This window comes from Cherax quadricarinatus, chromosome 4, assembly GCF_038502225.1.
Source record: "Cherax quadricarinatus isolate ZL_2023a chromosome 4, ASM3850222v1, whole genome shotgun sequence".
Classification (NCBI taxonomy): Eukaryota; Metazoa; Arthropoda; class Malacostraca; order Decapoda; family Parastacidae; genus Cherax; species Cherax quadricarinatus.
The window spans coordinates 25,672,172-25,690,967 of NC_091295.1; the positions used below are offsets into that span (position 1 = coordinate 25,672,172).

Below are 18,796 nucleotides of genomic sequence, written 5' to 3' on the forward strand. Positions count from 1 at the left end.
CGAAATGTTTCATATAACCAGGCAGGATATGTTCACTCACCGAAAAACAACACTACACTGGCTGAGAATGGCATGGGAGGTGACTTTGTCTGTGTGTTAGGCACTGGACAAATTTCGTACGATTGACGAAATCGGAGGTAATCAACGAAAACGGACCCAACAAATCAGCGAAAAAAGTCGGCCAAAACCGAAATTGGCGAAAATGGAGGGTCCACTGTAATAGTATGTCACTGATGACACCTAGGCCTGTATACCATGTACATGTACGTGTAGTAAATAACGATATTATTATTATTATTTTTCTCTCAGTTGTTTGTTGGGCTATCTTAATGAAACTTGAGCAATGTATGATGGAAAGATGCTTCTTAAAGTACACCAAAAATGAAAGAAATCAGACCATAAATAACGGAGTTCACTTCTCAGCCATTAGCAGCCCCATAGCGGTATATTTTCGTATGGTTTTTATGGTTGTTTTCTCATTTTTTGGTCTCATTTGATAGAGTGGAAGATATATTACAGAAATAGATAAGATTTTGATTGGTTTCATGATGAAAAGTACCTTGAAATTGAGCTCGAAGTAGCGGAAATGTTCGACTTTCGCCGAAGTTCAATGAACTTTAAGTCAAGTTGGTTAATTTTATTAAGTGTATTCTAACCTAACCACTCACTCAGTAATCTGGCACACTACAGGTCCCAATGATGCCGGATTTGTGATGGAGGACCTGTACTGCAACTAGAATTATTCACCTGAATATGCAAGTACTGCAGTAACCCCTCAGTAGTAAAATGTTAGGGTGGAAGGAAGTAATACATTTCCAGAACAGACAGTACACATTAACAAAAAAAACCTTGAAATGTCTGGCTGCTGCAGATCATTTTTTTTTTATTTGAAGCACCAAACTGACATGTGTCATTTAACACAGTGATGGGGTGTGATTCTTCATCTGCTAAGTTCAAAGGAAACAGTGTGCAGTTAGGGAGTACTGTACTGTAAGTTGGTTACAGTGAATGCAAATTCTGTAAAGTATAAATTCTTTATATACAAAACTTACCTGATGTAACATGAAATTATCTAAGGCAAAAACCATGGCACTGATTATACAGTAGATCCTCATATTACATGGATTCATTTGGCATGTTTTGGTTATTACAGCATAATTTTATACAACACTTCATAAAATTAACTTAACACAGTTTGGTTTGCAGGAGGGGAAAAAATCTGCAGTGTCACTCGCAGGATATTTACCTAGCTCAGACCACTGCCTGGCTGTGGGTGAGACCACTGTCTCTACAGGGCTGCACCGGGCTTCAAGGGAGTAAAGGATCGCTTCACACTGATCCTTTGTGGTAATGCATCAGGTGATTTTAAGTGTAAGACCATGGTTATTTACTGCTCTAAGAATCCTTGTGCTTTGAAAGGTGTAGATAAAAACACTTTACAGTAATCTGGAGGTCAAACCAGTCAGCATGTAACTACAGAAGAAAACTGATGAAAAAACTAGTTGCATTAATGGACTCGGACTCCAACCTGGCAGTACCAAGCTTCTGGAATAATGTATATGTACAGCAGGGTAAAAGAAGTCAGAAATCCATTACATCCACTTTAGTACCAGAACCTCAACCATCAACTTCTGCCAAAACTAACCACCATCCACCTCAGCCAAGTAGGGCCACACCATGCATCTCAACTCTCTTCACAATCACTGACATACACCAGCAACCACAATTTAAGGTAAATATTATTATTTCTGTTGCATTTGTAGTCTTAACTCTTTGACTGTTGCAATCCCAAATCCCGAAGTGTCTCCTGGTGTCGCAAAATTAAAAAAAAAAAAAAAAATTCCTTATGAAATGACAGAGAATCTTTTCCCGATTGTAATGACATCAAAAGAACGAAATTTGATGGAAAACTGATGGAATTATGCTCTCACAAAGATAGCGACCTCGGCGATATTTACGAATCGGCGATTTCGCCCACTTGAGCCCTATTTTCGGCTAATTCCATTGTTCCAGTCGATCAAACAAACTCGTAGCTATTTCTTTAGAACTCCATTTATTCTATCGACTGAGTACAAGAAATTGCCCATTTACCGATTTCAACTACCCAATAACATGGTCAGAAATTTGCAATTTGGCCAATTTCACACAAATTAAAAAATATAACAATTTCAAAATAGGGTCCAGAATGAACAATGCAAACAGTCCTGGCTCTAAAATAACATTTTCTTTGTTCATCAGTCATGTCTCCAGGCCCCTCTGATATTACTCTTGCTTTCTATTTTTAATTTTTATTCAAACAATAAATAGAAGATTTACTGTTATGCAGACTACTGCAATATTGTAATAATTGTATAAATAATGTCAACCTATTCATGACTGCATATTAGAATGGCTAGTTGGACATTTATCGGAAAAGGACATCATTTGTTTACTTTTGAACATTGGCAAAAATCAAACATTTCCCCCATTTGAGCTCCATTTCAAGGTTCTTTTCATAGTAAAACCAATCAATATCACCTCTATTTCTATAATATGTTTTCCATTCCATCAAATAAGACCAAGAAAATACAACCATAAATACTAAACAAAAATAGACCACAAAGTCATCATTTAAAAAAAAAAAAAAAAGAAAAAAAAAAAAAAAAAAAAAAAAAAACAGTTGGAGTTTTTTTTCCTGCAGGATTTTTTTATATGGTGCACACTGACCACACAGACCCATTCTCTCACATGTGGAGCTACGAGCTTTCTCCTCCTTGATTTGAAGCCACTAGAATTTTTGTTTTTGTTTTTTTCAAAAGTTGGCTGTCTCCCACCGAGGCAGGGTGACCCAAAAAGAAAATACTTTCATCATTCAACACTTTCACCTCGCTCACACATATTCACCGTTTTTGCAGAGGTGCCCAGAATACAACAGTTTAGAAGTATTTTTTTATTATCACACCGGCCGATTCCCACCAAGGCAGGGTGGCCCGAAAAAGAAAAACTTTCACCATCATTCACTCCATCACTGTCTTGCCAGAAGGGTGCTTTACACTACAGTTTTTAAACTGCAACATTAACACCCCTCCTTCAGAGTGCAGGCACTGTACTTCCCATCTCCAGGACTCAAGTCCGGCCTGCCGGTTTCCCTGAATCCCTTCATAAATGTTACCTTGCTCACACTCCAACAGCACGTCAAGTATTAAAAACCATTTGTCTCCATTCACTCCTATCAAACACGCTCACGCATGCCTGCTGGAAGTCCAAGCCCCTCGCACACAAAACCTCCTTTACCCCCTCCCTCCAACCCTTCCTAGGCCGACCCCTACCCCGCCTTCCTTCCACTACAGACTGATACACTCTTGAAGTCATTCTGTTTCGCTCCATTCTCTCTACATGTCCGAACCACCTCAACAACCCTTCCTCAGCCCTCTGGACAACAGTTTTGGTAATCCCGCACCTCCTCCTAACTTCCAAACTACGAATTCTCTGCATTATATTCACACCACACATTGCCCTCAGACATGACATCTCCACTGCCTCCAGCCTTCTCCTCGCTGCAACATTCATCACCCACGCTTCACACCCATATAAGAGCGTTGGTAAAACTATACTCTTATACATTCCCCTCTTTGCCTCCAAGGACAAAGTTCTTTGTCTCCACAGACTCCTAAGTGCACCACTCACTCTTTTTCCCTCATCAATTCTATGATTCACCTCATCTTTCATAGACCCATCCGCTGACACGTCCACTCCCAAATATCTGAATACGTTCACCTCCTCCATACTCTCTCCCTCCAATCTGATATTCAATCTTTCATCACCTAATCTTTTTGTTATCCTCATAACCTTACTCTTTCCTGTATTCACCTTTAATTTTCTTCTTTTGCACACCCTACCAAATTCATCCACCAATCTCTGCAACTTCTCTTCAGAATCTCCCAAGAGCACAGTGTCATCAGCAAAGAGCAGCTGTGACAACTCCCACTTTGTGTGTGCTTCTTTATCTTTTAACTCCACGCCTCTTGCCAAGACCCTCGCATTTACTTCTCTTACAACCCCATCTATAAATATATTAAACAACCACGGTGACATCACACATCCTTGTCTAAGGCCTACTTTTACTGGGAAAAAATTTCCCTCTTTCCTACATACTCTAACTTGAGCCTCACTATCCTCGTAAAAACTCTTCACTGCTTTCAGTAACCTACCTCCTACACCATACACTTGCAACATCTGCCACATTGCCCCCCTATCCACCCTGTCATACGCCTTTTCCAAATCCATAAATGCCACAAAGACCTCTTTAGCCTTATCTAAATACTGTTCACTTATATGTTTCACTGTAAACACCTGGTCCACACACCCCCTACCTTTCCTAAAGCCTCCTTGTTCATCTGCTATCCTATTCTCCGTCTTACTCTTAATTCTTTCAATTATAACTCTACCATACACTTTACCAGGTACACTCAACAGACTTATCCCCCTATAATTTTTGCACTCTCTTTTATCCCCTTTGCCTTTATACAAAGGAACTATGCATGCTCTCTGCCAATCCCTAGGTACCTTACCCTCTTCCATACATTTATTAAATAATTGCACCAACCACTCCAAAACTATATCCCCACCTGCTTTTAACATTTCTATCTTTATCCCATCAATCCCGGCTGCCTTACCCCCTTTCATTTTACCTACTGCCTCACGAACTTCCCCCACACTCACAACTGGCTCTTCCTCACTCCTACAAGATGTTATTCCTCCTTGCCCTATACACGAAATCACAGCTTCCCTATCTTCATCAACATTTAACAATTCCTCAAAATATTCCTTCCATCTTCCCAATACCTCTAACTCTCCATTTAATAACTCTCCTCTCCTATTTTTAACTGACAAATCCATTTGTTCTCTAGGCTTTCTTAACTTGTTAATCTCACTCCAAAACTTTTTCTTATTTTCAACAAAATTTGTTGATAACATCTCACCCACTCTCTCATTTGCTCTCTTTTTACATTGCTTCACCACTCTCTTAACTTCTCTCTTTTTCTCCATATACTCTTCCCTCCTTGCATCACTTCTACTTTGTAAAAACTTCTCATATGCTAACTTTTTCTCCCTTACTACTCTCTTTACATCATCATTCCACCAATCGCTCCTCTTCCCTCCTGCACCCACTTTCCTGTAACCACAAACTTCTGCTGAACACTCTAACACTACATTTTTAAACCTACCCCATACCTCTTCGACCCCATTGCCTATGCTCTCATTAGCCCATCTATCCTCCAATAGCTGTTTATATCTTACCCTAACTGCCTCCTCTTTTAGTTTATAAACCTTCACCTCTCTCTTCCCTGATGCTTCTATTCTCCTTGTATCCCATCTACCTTTTACTCTCAGTGTAGCTACAACTAGAAAGTGATCTGATATATCTGTGGCCCCTCTATAAACATGTACATCCTGAAGTCTACTCAACAGTCTTTTATCTACCAATACATAATCTAACAAACTACTGTCATTTCGCCCTACATCATATCGTGTATACTTCTTTATCCTCTTTTTCTTAAAATATGTATTACCTATAACTAAACCCCTTTCTATACAAAGTTCAATCAAAGGGCTCCCATTATCATTTACACCTGGCACCCCAAACTTACCTACCACACCCTCTCTAAAAGTTTCTCCTACTTTAGCATTCAAGTCCCCTACCACAATTACTCTCTCACTTGGTTCAAAGGCTCCTATACATTCACTTAACATCTCCCAAAATCTCTCTCTCTCCTCTGCATTCCTCTCTTCTCCAGGTGCATACACGCTTATTATGACCCACTTCTCGCATCCAACCTTTACTTTAATCCACATAATTCTTGAATTTACACATTCATATTCTCTTTTCTCCTTCCATAACTGATCATTTAACATTACTGCTACCCCTTCCTTTGCTCTAACTCTCTCAGATACTCCAGATTTAATCCCATTTATTTCCCCCCATTGAAACTCTCCTACCCCCTTCAGCTTTGTTTCGCTTAGGGCCAGGACATCCAACTTCTTTTCATTCATAACATCAGCAATCATCTGTTTCTTGTCATCCGCACTACATCCACGCACATTTAAGCAACCCAGTTTTATAAAGTTTTTCTTCTTCTCTTTTTTAGTAATTGTATACAGGAGAAGGGGTTACTAGCCCATTGCTCCCGGCATTTTAGTCGCCTCATACGACACGCATGGCTTACGGAGGAAAGATTCTTTTCCACTTCCCCATGGACAATAGAAGAAATAAAAAAGAACAAGAGCTATTTAGAAAAAGGAGAAAAACCTAGATGTATGTATATATATATATGCATGTGCGTGTCTGTGAAGTGTGACCAAAGTGTAAGTAGGAGTAGCAAGATATCCCTGTTATCTTAGCGTGTTTATGAGACAGAAAAAGAAACCAGCAATCCTACCATCATGTAAAACAGTTACAGGTTTTTGTTTCACAGTCATCTGGCAGGACGGTAGTACTTCCCTGGGTGGTTGCTGTCTACCAACCTACTACCTAGAAGTATATAGTACATATAAAAATACACAATATATCCCTCCAAACTGCCAATATCCCAAACCCCTCCTTTAGAGTGCAGGCATTATACTTCCTATTTCCTGGACTCAAGTCCGGTTATATAAAATAACCGGTTTCCCTGAATCCCTTCACTAAATATTACCCTGCTCTCACTCCAACAGCTCGTCAGGTCCCAAATACCATTAGTCTCCATGCACTCCTATCTAACACACTCGCGCACACTTGCTGGAAGTCCAAACCCCTCGTCCACAACACCTCCTTTACCCACTCCCTCCAACCTTTTTGAGGACGACCCCTACCCCACCTTCCTTTCCCAACAGATTTATAGAATTTATGAGTATATATATGTCAAAAACGGTGGCTCATAAGACGTATATATACAACCAAAACAATCAAAGGGTTAAGCAACAAAAACAACATTATCCTTTTTATTTTTGTAACATCTGGATGTATAAAAAAAAGTTGTTTGGCTTTTGGGGAGGTGCCAGGAACATAACCCAATTTCCCCCCATAATATCTTCAGTTTATATAACACGGATTGATCTAACACAGCATTTTCATGAATGTAACTGCATACTTATTCTTAGTAGGTTGGTAGACAGCAACCACCCAGGGAGGTACTACCGTCCTGCCAAGTGAGTGTAAAATGAAAGCCCGTAATTGTTTTACATGATGGTAGGATTGCTGGTGTCTTTTGTCTGTCTCATAAATATGCAAGATTACAGGCATGTCTTGCTACTTCTACTTACACTTAGGTCACACTACACATACATGTACACGTTTATTTATACACACTCATCTGAGTTTTCTTTGATTTTATCTAAATAGTTCTTGGTCTTATTACTTTTCCTTTTATATCCATGGGGAAGTGGAATAAGAATCTTTCCTCCATAAGCCATGCGTGTTGTAAAAGTCAACTAAAATGCCGGGAACAATGGCCTAGTAACCCCTTTTCCTGTAAAGATTACTAAAAAGAATAAGAAGAAGAAAATTGTCAAAGTGGGAAGTCTGAATGTGTGTGGATATTGTGCAAATGATAAGAAAGAGATGATTGTGGATGTTATGAATGAGAAGAAACTGGATGTCCTGGCTTTAAGTGAAACAAAGCTGAAGGGGGTGGGAGAGTTTCAATGGAGAGGAATAAATGGGATTAGGTCAGGGGTTTCAAATAGAGTTAGAGCTAAAGAAGGAGTAGCAATAATGTTGAAGGATAAGCTATGGCAGGAAAAGAGGGACTACAAATGTATAAATTCAAGGATTATGTGGAGTAAAATAAAGATTGCATGTGAAAAGTGGGTTATAGTAAGCGTGTATGCACCTGGAGAAGAGAGAAGTGTAGAGGAGAGAGATTCTGGGAAATGTTGAGTGAATGCGTGGGGAGTTTTGAATCAAGTGTGAGAGTAATGGTGGTTGGGGATTTCAATGCTAAAGTGGGTAAAAATGTTATGGAGGGAGTAGTAGGTAAATTTGGGGTGCCAGGGATAAATGTAAATGGGGAGCCTTTAATTGAGCTATGTGTAGAAAGAAATTTGGTAATAAGTAATACATATTTTATGAAAAAGAGGATAAATAAATATACAAGGTATGATGTAGCACGTAATGAAAGTAGTTTGTTAGATTATGTATTGGTGGATAAAAGGTTGATGGGTAGGCTCCAGGATGTACATGTTTATAGAGGGGCAACTGATATATCGGATCATTATTCAGTTGTAGCTACAGTTAGAGTAAGAGGTAGATGGGAAAAGAGGAAGGTGGCAACAACAAGTAAGAGGGAGGTGAAAGTGTATAAACTAAGGGAGGAGGAAGTTCGGGCGAGATATAAGCGACTATTGGCAGAAAGGTGAGCTAGTGCAAAGATGAGTAGTGGGGGGGGAGGGTTTGAAGAGGGTTGGAATGGTTTTAAAAATGCAGTATTAGAATGTGGGGCAGAAGTTTCTGGTTATAGGAGGGTGGGGGCAGGAGGAAAGAGGAGTGATTGGTGGAATGATGAAGTAAAGGGTGTGATAAAAGAGAAAAGTTAGCTTATGAGAGGTTTTTACAAAGCAGAAGTGTTATAAGAAGAGCAGAGTATATGGAGAGTAAAAGAAAGGTGAAGAGAGTGGTGAGAGAGTGCAAAAGGAGAGCAGATGAAAGAGTGGGAGAGGCACTGTCAAGAAATTTTAATGAAAATAAGAAAAAATTTTGGAGTGAGTTAAACAAGTTAAGAAAGCCTAGGGAAAGTATGGATTTGTCAGTTAAAAACAGAGTAGGGGAGTTAGTAGATGGGGAGAGGGAGGTATTAGGTAGATGGCGAGAATATTTTGAGGAACTTTTAAATGTTGAGGAAGAAAGGGAGGCGGTAATTTCATGCACTGGCCAGGGAGGTATACCATCTTTTAGGAGTGAAGAAGAGCAGAATGTAAGTGTGGTGGAGGAACGTGAGGCATTACGTAGAATGAAAGGGGGTAAAGCAGCTGGAACTGATGGGATCATGACAGAAATGTTAAAAGCAGGGGGGGGATATAGTGTTGGAGTGGTTGGTACTTTTGTTTAATAAATGTATGAAAGAGGGGAAGGTACCTAGGGATTGGCGGAGAGCATGTATAGTCCCTTTATATTAAGGGAAAGGGGACAAGAGAGATTGTAAAAATTATAGAGGAATAAGTTTACCGAGTATACCAGGAAAAGTATACGGTAGGGTTATAACTGAAAGAATTAGAGTTAAGACAGAATGTAGGATTGCAGATGAGCAGGGAGGCTTCAGAGTGGGTAGGGGATGTGTAGATCAAGTGTTTACATTGAAGCATATATGTGGACAGTATTTAGATAAAGGTAGGGAAGTTTTTATTGCATTTATGGATTTAGAAAAGGCATATGATAGAGTGGATAGAGGAGCAATGTGGCAGATGTTGCAAGTATATGGAATAGGTGGTAAGTTACTAAATGCTGTAAAGAGCTTTTATGAGGATAGTGATGCTCAGGTTAGGGTGTGTAGAAGAGAGGGAGAATACTTCCCGGTAAAAGTAGGTCTTAGACAGGGATGTGTAATGTCACCATGGTTGTTTAATAAATTTATAGATGGGGTTGTAAAAGAAGTAAATGCTAGGGTGTTCGGGAGAGGGGTGGGATTAAATTATGGGGAATCAAATTCAAAATGGGAATTTACACAGTTACTTTTTGCTGATGATACTGTGCTTATGGGAGATTCTAAAGAAAAATTGCAAAGGTTAGTAGATGAGTTTGAGAATGTGTGTAAAGGTAGAAAGTTGAAATTGAACATAGAAAAGAGTAAGGTGATGAGGGTATCAAATGATTTAGATAAAGAAAAATTGGATATCAAATTGGGGAGGAGTAGTATGGAAGAAGTGAATGTTTTCAGATACTTGGGAGTTGACGTGTCGGCGGATGGATTTATGAAGGATGAGGTTAATCATAGAATTGATGAGGGAAAAAAGGTGAGTGGTGCGTTGAGGTATATGTGGAGTCAAAAAACGTTATCTATGGAGGCAAAGAAGGGAATGTATGAAGGTATAGTAGTACCAACACTCTTATATGGATGTGAAGCTTGGGTGGTAAATGCAGCAGCGAGGAGACGGTTGGAGGCAGTGGAGATGTCCTGTCTGAGGGCAATGTGTGGTGTAAATATTATGCAGAAAATTCGGAGTGTGGAAATTAGGAGAAGGTGTGGAGTTAATAAAAGCATTAGCCAGAGGGCAGAAGAGGGGTTGTTGAGGTGGTTTGGTCATTTGGAGAGAATGGATCAAAGTAGAATGACATGGAAAGCATATAAATATATAGAGGAAGGAAGGAGGGGTAGGGGTCGTCCTCGAAAGGGTTGGAAAGAGGGGGTAAAGGAGGTTTTGTGGGCAAGGGGCTTGGACTTCCAGCAAGCGTGCATGAGCGTGTTAGATAGGAGTGAATGGAGACGAATGATACTTGGGACCTGACGATCTGTTGGAGTGTGAGCAGGGTAATATTTAGTGAAGGGATTCAGGGAAACCGGTTATTTTCATATAGTCGGACTTGAGTCCTGGAAATGGGAAGTACAATGCCTGCACTTTAAAGGAGGGGTTTGGGATATTGGCAGTTTGGAGGGGTATGTTGTGTATCTTTATACGTATATGCTTCTAAACTGTTGTATTCTGAGCACCTCTGCAAAAGCAGTGATAATGTGTGAGTGTGGTGAAAGTGTTGAATGATGATGAAAGTATTTTCTTTTTGGGGATTTTCTTTCTTTTTTGGGTCACCCTGCCTCGATGGGAGACGGCCGACATGTTGAAAAAAAAACAAAAAAACTGCATACTGGGTAATATGAAGGCCTAATGTATGTATGTATCAGCAAAAAAGGAATGTACCAGAGTATGGTGGTATTTGGGTGAGAAGAATGGATTTTAAACACAGCAATGATGCCAGAGGCAAAGGGATCTTGCATTTGTGGGAAATGTGTGATATGAATATTTTGCAGATAATTTGGAGAATGGCAGTTAAAAGGTGTCAGGCACTCAAAGGTGTAATTCAGAGGGCTGAGAAAGGGTTGCTGTGTTGGTTTGGGCACTTAGTAAGGATGGAACAAAACAGGATGACTAAAAAAGGTTATATTAACCTGGGATGGAGGGGTAGGGGCAGTTTCAGGTAGGACTGTAGGAAAGAGGTTTTGTGCACTAGGGGCTTGAACATCTAGCAGGGTTGTTCAAGTAGAGGAAAGTGGTTTTTGTGACCCAACATGCTGCTGGAGTGTAAGCAAGGTAATACTTATGAAAGAATTCAGAAAACTAGTTAGGTGAAGTTGAGTCCTTGAGATGGGAAATATAGTGCTGCACTCTAGAAGAGTGAGGAAGCTCCAGTTCATAGGGTCATCTGAACTGTGTGGTCAGCATCCTTCTAGCTAGACAGCAACTGAATGAATGATGATGAGTGTTTCCTCTTTTTTGAGTCACCCTACTTTGTTGGGAGATGGCTGGTGTGCTTAAAAAAATTATAACCTTATTTACTTTGAAGCATGGGCTGTGAATGTTACAGAAAGAAGGAAGCTGGAGGCACTAGAGATGCATTTCAAGGCAATGTGTGGTGTGAATATTATGCAGAGAAATCATAGCTTGGAGATTAGAAGGTACAGGATTACTAGAAGTATTATTCTGAGAGCTGAAGAGGGGTTACTGAGGTTGTTTGAACACTTAGAGAGGATGTGATGAATGGTTTGAAAAACCGACAAGTTGAAGATTGAGACACTTATGCAGCATATGGGAAACTTTATTCAGGAAACGTTTCGCCACACAGTGGCTTCATCAGTCCAATACAAAGAGGAAGGCGTAAGGAGAGGAGGAGTATGAGGTAATCAGTTCCTCAACCTGGAGTCGATGTGTTCAGTCCATCAATCTTGTAGATTGATTGATCAATCTTGTAGATTGATGGACTGAACACATCGACTCCAGGTTGAGGAACTGATTACCTCATACTCCTCCTCTCCTTACGCCTTCCTCTTTGTATTGGACTGATGAAGCCACTGTGTGGCAAAACGTTTCCTGAATAAAGTTTCCCATATGCTGCATAAGTGTCTCAATCTTCAACTTAGAGAGGATGGAACAAAATAGGATGACTTGGTGTATAAATCTGTAGTGGAGGGAAGGTGGAGTAGGGGTCATCCTAGGAAAGGTTGGATGGAGGGGGTAAAGGAGGCTGTGTGCGTGTGAGGGGCTTAGACATCCAGCAAGCATGTGTGAGCATATGAGATAGGAGTGAGTGGAGGCAAGTGGTTTCTATGACTTAATGTGCTGTTGGAGTGTGAGCAAGGTAACATTTATGAAGGGATTCAGGAAAACTGGTTAGCTGGACTTAAATACTAGAGGTGGGAAGTACAATGTGCTGTAGTAGAGGGGTGGGAGATATTTGCAGTTTTGAACTGTGGTATTGGCAGGCCTCTAGCAAGACAGTCCTGGAATTAGGAAGTACAATGCCTGCACTCTAAAGGAGGGGTTTGGGATATTAGCAGTTTGGAGGGGGTATGTTGTGTATCTTTATACGTGTATGCTTCTAAACTGTTGTGTTCTGAGCACCTTTGCAAAAACAGTGATTATGTGAGGTGATAGTGTTGAATGATGATGAAAGTATTTTCTTTTTGGGGATTTTCTTTTTTTTGGGTCACCCTGCCTCGGTAGGAGACGGCCGACTTGTTAAAAAAAAAAAAAAAAAAAAAATTATTACATCTACTATAAATACATTTAGGAAAAATATTACCTGACAGCAGGATACTCGCCAAGAGTGGCACAAACAGTTGCTATCTGCTCAGCCATGCGTTCCAGTGTGGTTTGCCTTGTCTGGGCTTGTGTAGGGCTGTAATATGATAGAAATGCCTTGGGACAATCCAATGAAAATACCTGTTGAAAGAAAGAATCATCAATAAACTTTATTTATGGCACCTCAAGGGAAAAAAGCATATGAGAAGCAAGGACTATTTAAATGTGCGTATCTAGTATGTACGTACACTCAGCACCTGTTAAACAATATAGGATGCAAAAAACTGACCAATGTGGGATCCCATCATTTCACAAAGCAACAAAAGTATGGCAAATCCTTATCACCCAGGCAAAAGCAACCAATTTATCCAAGGCACACCCCTAAGAATGTATTATAAACACATGAAATCATAAAGCATATTAAGCTAAGTCAAGATTGTTTCAAAAAAATAATGCTTAACCCTTTCAGTGTCTGTCCCATAGTATTACGGCTTGAGAGCCAGTGTCGATCCCGTAATACTACGCCAAAATTCTTGCTCCTTCAAATCTGGTGGAAGAAAGCTAGTAAGACTACATATGAAAGAATAGGACTGCATGGTTAGTGTGCACAGTATAAAAAATCCTGCAGCACACAGTGCATAATGAGAAAAAAAACTCCAACCCTGTTTTTGGTTTACAACAGCAACTATGCAGTGTATTTTTGTATGGTATAAAAAATCCTGTGGTATGCAGTGCATGAGAAAAAAAACAACTGACTGTTTTTGGTCTAAAATGCCAAACTTGAGCTGTATTTTTGTATGGTATTTATGGTTGTATTCTTATTTTCTTAGTCTCATTTGATAGAATGGAAGATACATTACAAAAATAGAGATGATTCTGATTGGTTTCATGACGATAAGTACCTAGAAATTGAGCTCAAATAAGCGAAAATGTTCGATTTTTGCCAATGTTCAGGAGTAAACAAATGACGTCACTGTCCAATATGTGTCCAACTGGCCAGTCTAATATGCCGTCATGAATGGGACGACATTATTTATACAATTATTACAATAATGCAGTTGTCTGAATAACAGTAAATCTTTTATTTTTTTGTGTGAGAATAAAAATTCAAAATGGAAAGCAAGAGTAATATAAGAGGGGCGTGGAGACGTGACTAATGTACAGAGAAAATGTTATTTTAGTACCAGGAATGTCTGCCTTGTTTATTCTGGACCCTATTTTGAAACTGGCATCTTTTGAAGTTTGTGTGAAATTGGCCAAATTGCCAAATCCTGACCACTTTATTGGGTAGTTAAAATCAGTAAATGGGCGGTTTCTTGTACTCAGTTGATATAACAAATGGAGTTCTAGCAAAATAGCTATGATTTTAGTTGACTGGAACAATGGAATTGACTGAAAATAGGGCTCAAAGTGGGCAAAATCGCTGATGCGTAAATATTGCAGAGAGTGCTAACTTCACAAGAGTATAATTTCTTAAGTTTTTCATCAAATTTCATACTTTTGGAGTCATTACCATCAGGAAAAGATTCTCTATCATTTCATAAGAATATTTTTTTTTTTAAAGTTTCAACACAGAGTTAAGGATCAGGGGTCTTGACACTGAAAGGGTTAAAATATTTCTTATAAGGTTTTATGTTTCAGCAGAGAATTAGTATTTTAATAAAACAAAAGAGCAACTTTTTAGGCATGCAAATTTCTATAGTAATGAAGGCAATGTGTTCTAGCTTAAATGCAATACATTCAATATTATAGTTACAAGCATTATCAATAATTGTAGGAAAACCTTAAGAATTTTTGTATTACCATCAGTTTTATATAAAGTCTCCCACAAATTTGTGAGGCAGTTATGTTCCTAGAGGTCTTGCAAAGCTAAAACAAAACCATATAAAAAATTATTGCTGAACAACAAAATAGTTAACATTTGGATTCATTGTTTCTCAGAAATTATACAAAGTACATGTTACTCTTACTTGGTTAATACAGACTTTCTTCAGAAATACTGACTAGAACAGAGAAAGATTTGGGAATGAGAAAGAAATACTGGCAGAAAAATACTGGACAACTGAATTTATTCATGAGTAAGAATCAAAAACCTGCAAATAATGAAGCCCATACTGTATAAATAAACAGTATGATATAAATAAACACTTAAATATCACACTGGTGATTATTTACATACTAGTATAAATATCTGATACTCCATGTAAAGTGGAGGCAACTAAAGTGCAGGAAGCAAGGGGACAGTAACCTCTTCTCTTGTATAAATTACTTATTGTAAAAAGAAGGAAAACTTTTATTTCTTCTTCTTTTTGGGGTCACCCTGCCTTGGTAGGAAATGGCTGTCATGATGAAAAAAAAAAATTGATATTGTATATGTATTTTTGGGGGTGGTAAAGTAGGTGTGTGGGACCTGTTAGTCATTTCCTGTATTGTACAAAGTTTATAGGAATGAACTGAAGCTTGTCTTTTGCCCTTCGCTGCTAAACTTTTAGAGTAACTATTGTACTAAACATTTTGTATTTCTTGGCACATATCTGATCTTGAAATGCATTATAGCTACCCAGATGGATAATAACAGTACAGTGGAACCTCCACTTGCAAGCGCATCCACATGCGAGTTTTTTCAAATACCAGCAGTCAATCGGTCGATTTTTTTGCTTCCATACGCAAGCAAAATTTCCATAAGTGAGTGGGCCTCAAGGTGAGGGACTCCTGCTCTTGATCTAGGGAATTGGATCTCATTTGTTTGTTGGACTATCTTATTGAAACTTGGGCAACATATGATGTAAAGATGCTCCTTAACGTACACCAAAAATGAAAGAAATCGGACCATAAATAATGGAATTCACTTCTCAGCAATTAGCCGCCCCTTAGCGGTACTTTCGTATGGTTTTTATGGCTGTATTCTGTTTTTTTTTATCTCATTTGATAGAATGGAAGATATATTACTTTTCACGATGAAAAGTACCTTTAAATTGAATTTAAAGTAACAGAAATGTTCGATTCTTTGGCGATGTTCAAGAGTAAACAAATGATGTCACTGTTCATTCCAATATACAGTCATGAATGGGTTGACATTATTTATACAATTATTACAATATAATGCAGTAGACTGCTGTTATGCAGGGTTCTGCATGACATTGTAATGTATATACAGTAGAGAAAGGTGCCATAATAGTATGAATGTTATAACTGTAAAGCATAATTTTATAATTCAAAATGTGCATTTGGGGGTACTGTAAAGTACTTAAATGGTAAATGTAAGGAAATCCTGCAAGGGATTTATTTTCCAACTGTGTTTTGGTTAGCAGGTAAGTGTGGCTTGGGGCAATCACATGTGGTCAGCATGGCATGGAGGCTGGTGTTGGAGACACCATGTATTTAACCTAAGTTTTGTAGTTGTGTACTCCTTTTGTTTAGCTAACTCAAGCCATAGGCTCTTCTATGGTTTACCTGTATGCTCACCTAGGCTCTGACATGGTCAGGATGCTGTGGGATGAGTGAGGAAATAAGAAATGGGGTCGGTATTGGAGTAGTGAAGGCCTGCCGTTGCTCAGCTAAGTGTTCACGTTTTCCAGGACTCTCCAGCCGCCCGCTTCTTGTGTGCCATTATTTGGGCATTTAGGACAGGCGATATATGAAGGTGTTTTCTACAGTGTGTATATAGTGTTATGACGAATAAATATATATTTTTCTAAGTAGGAATTTTGCCTAATCCTCTGTTAACCAACCCACTGAAGTAACAAATGCTGGTTTAGTGCTTTCTGTTTTGACTGGGATAGCCCTGGGTGGCCTATTTCTGCCTGAGATGTGTGTAACTTTTACCTTTGCCCTTATACAAGGCTTTAGCCCCAGGTAATCCCATTTTTCTGCATAACATCTGCATAACAGTAAATCTTCTATTTTTTGTGAATAAAAATCACAAATTGTTTACATTGTAATAATAATAATAATAACAATAACAATAATAATAATAACAATAATTCATGAAGGATGAGGTTAATCATAGAATTGATGAGGGAAAAAAGGTGAGTGGTGCATTGAGGTATATGTATGTATATGTATATGTATATGTATATGTATATGAATGTATGAAAGTATAGTAGTACCAACACTCTTATATGGGTGTGAAGCTTGGGTGGTAAATGCAGCAGCGAGGAGATGGTTGGAGGCAGTGGAGATGTCCTGTTTAAGGGCAATGTGTGGTGTAAATATTATGCAGAAAATTCGGAGTGTGGAAATTAGGAAAAGGTGTGGAGTTAATAAAAGTATTAGTCAGAGGGCAGAAGAGGGGTTGTTGAGGTGGTTTGGTCATTTAGAGAGAATGGATCAAAGTAGAATGACATGGAATGCATATAAATCTATAGGGGAAGGAAGGCGGGGCAGGGGTCATCCTTGAAAGGGTTGGAGAGAGGGGGTAAAGGAGGTTTTGTGGGCAAGGGGCTTGGACTTCCAGCAAGCGTGCGTGAGCGTGTTAGATAGGAGTGAATGGAGACGAATGGTACTTGGGACCTGACGATCTGTTGGAGTGTGAGCAGGGATTCAGGGAAACTGGCAGGCCGGACTTGAGTCCTGGAGATGGGAAGTACAGTGCCTGCACTCTAAAGGAGGGGTGTTAATGTTGCAGTATAAAAACTGTAGTGTAAAGCACCCTTCTGGCAAGACAGTGATGGAGTGAATGATGGCGAAAGTTTTTCTTTTTCGGGCCACCCTGCCTTGGTCGGAATCGGCCAGTGTGATAATAAAAAAAAAAAAATAATTCAGGGAAACCGGTTATTTTCATATAGTCGGACTTGAGTCCTGGAAATGGGAAGTACAATGCCTGCACTTTAAAGGAGGGGTTTGGGATATTGGCAGTTTGGAGGGATATATTGTGTATCTTTATATGTGTATGCTTCTAAACTGTGTATTCTGAGCACCTCTGCAAAAACAGTGATAATGTGCGAGTGTAGTGAAAGTGTTGAATGATGATTTAAATATTTTCTTTTTGGGGATTTTCTTTCTTTTTTGGGTCACCCTGCCTCGGTGGGAGACGGCCGACTTGTTGAAAGAAAAAAAAAAAAAAAACAATAATACATATAATAATAATAATAGTATAATGCAACAATAATAATAATAATAATAATTATATATATAATACTAATATATAATATATAATACCCTGCCTCGGTGGGAGACGACCGACTTGTTAAAAAAAAAAAAAAAAAAAAAAATAATAATATTATAATACAGGTCCGCCATCACGAATCCGGCAATCAGTTATTCGGTTCCTTCAGTTATTTGGCACTAATTTTGGCTAGCATAATTTCAAATTTCCAGGGTCGCCACACCAACCTTCTGGTACTGTTTGGTGGTGCTACTTGCTGCATAAGTCATTCCAATTTCTTTTTGTCCATTTATTGTTTTATTAACCTGCTTACTTTTAGCCCTAGCCATGGTTCCAATGAATAAAAGAAATGCTTCTCATTATGTAAAGCACCTACACAGTACATTATCCATTAAAGATAAGGTGGCTTTGAAGCCACTGTCAGTTGCCATGAGCTCAGTCTCATGAAGCAGGAGAATATGCTTTATTATTACACTAATATCAACACTACAGCCTATTTGCCTATCACAATTGATCTAATATGACATAATAAAAAATATAAATAACATAAAACATGTTAAATACTCCAGAATGAATAATATTTGGCATAACACCGAGCAGTTCGATAGAGTTATGAAGAGGATATGGTAAACAAATACCATTCTCCTATCCCTGAATTGGGGGCTTATATTAGAGAAAACGGAGTATAGCACAGGGCTAACTATGATATACACTCGTACTCCACCATAAACATGAAACAAAAAAGTTATTTTCTCTCTATAGATTATCACACATAGCAGCATGTGTGTAGAGAACCTAGGATAACCCCAAAAGTGTCAACGTGGCTTAATTTTAGTACCTGGCTTGGGTTAGCCATATATGATTTTTGGTAAATATTCGATTCCCAGCCAGAGTAGAAACATTAGGCGTGTTTCTTTACACCTGTTGTCTATGTTTACCCATCAG

General features: G+C 38.8%; 1 protein-coding gene across 1 annotated transcript in view; it reads right to left on the reverse strand.

Annotated features, from left to right (window-relative positions):
- The window catches only part of Rop (Syntaxin-binding protein Rop), a gene marked incomplete at its 3' end in the record, with an annotated part of 75,679 nt that overhangs the window by 25,303 nt on the left and 31,580 nt on the right, over nucleotides 1-18,796 (reverse strand). The window contains 1 exon segment of the mRNA XM_070095316.1: nucleotides 12,746-12,885. Within this exon segment, the coding sequence (XP_069951417.1) occupies nucleotides 12,746-12,885 (140 nt within the window).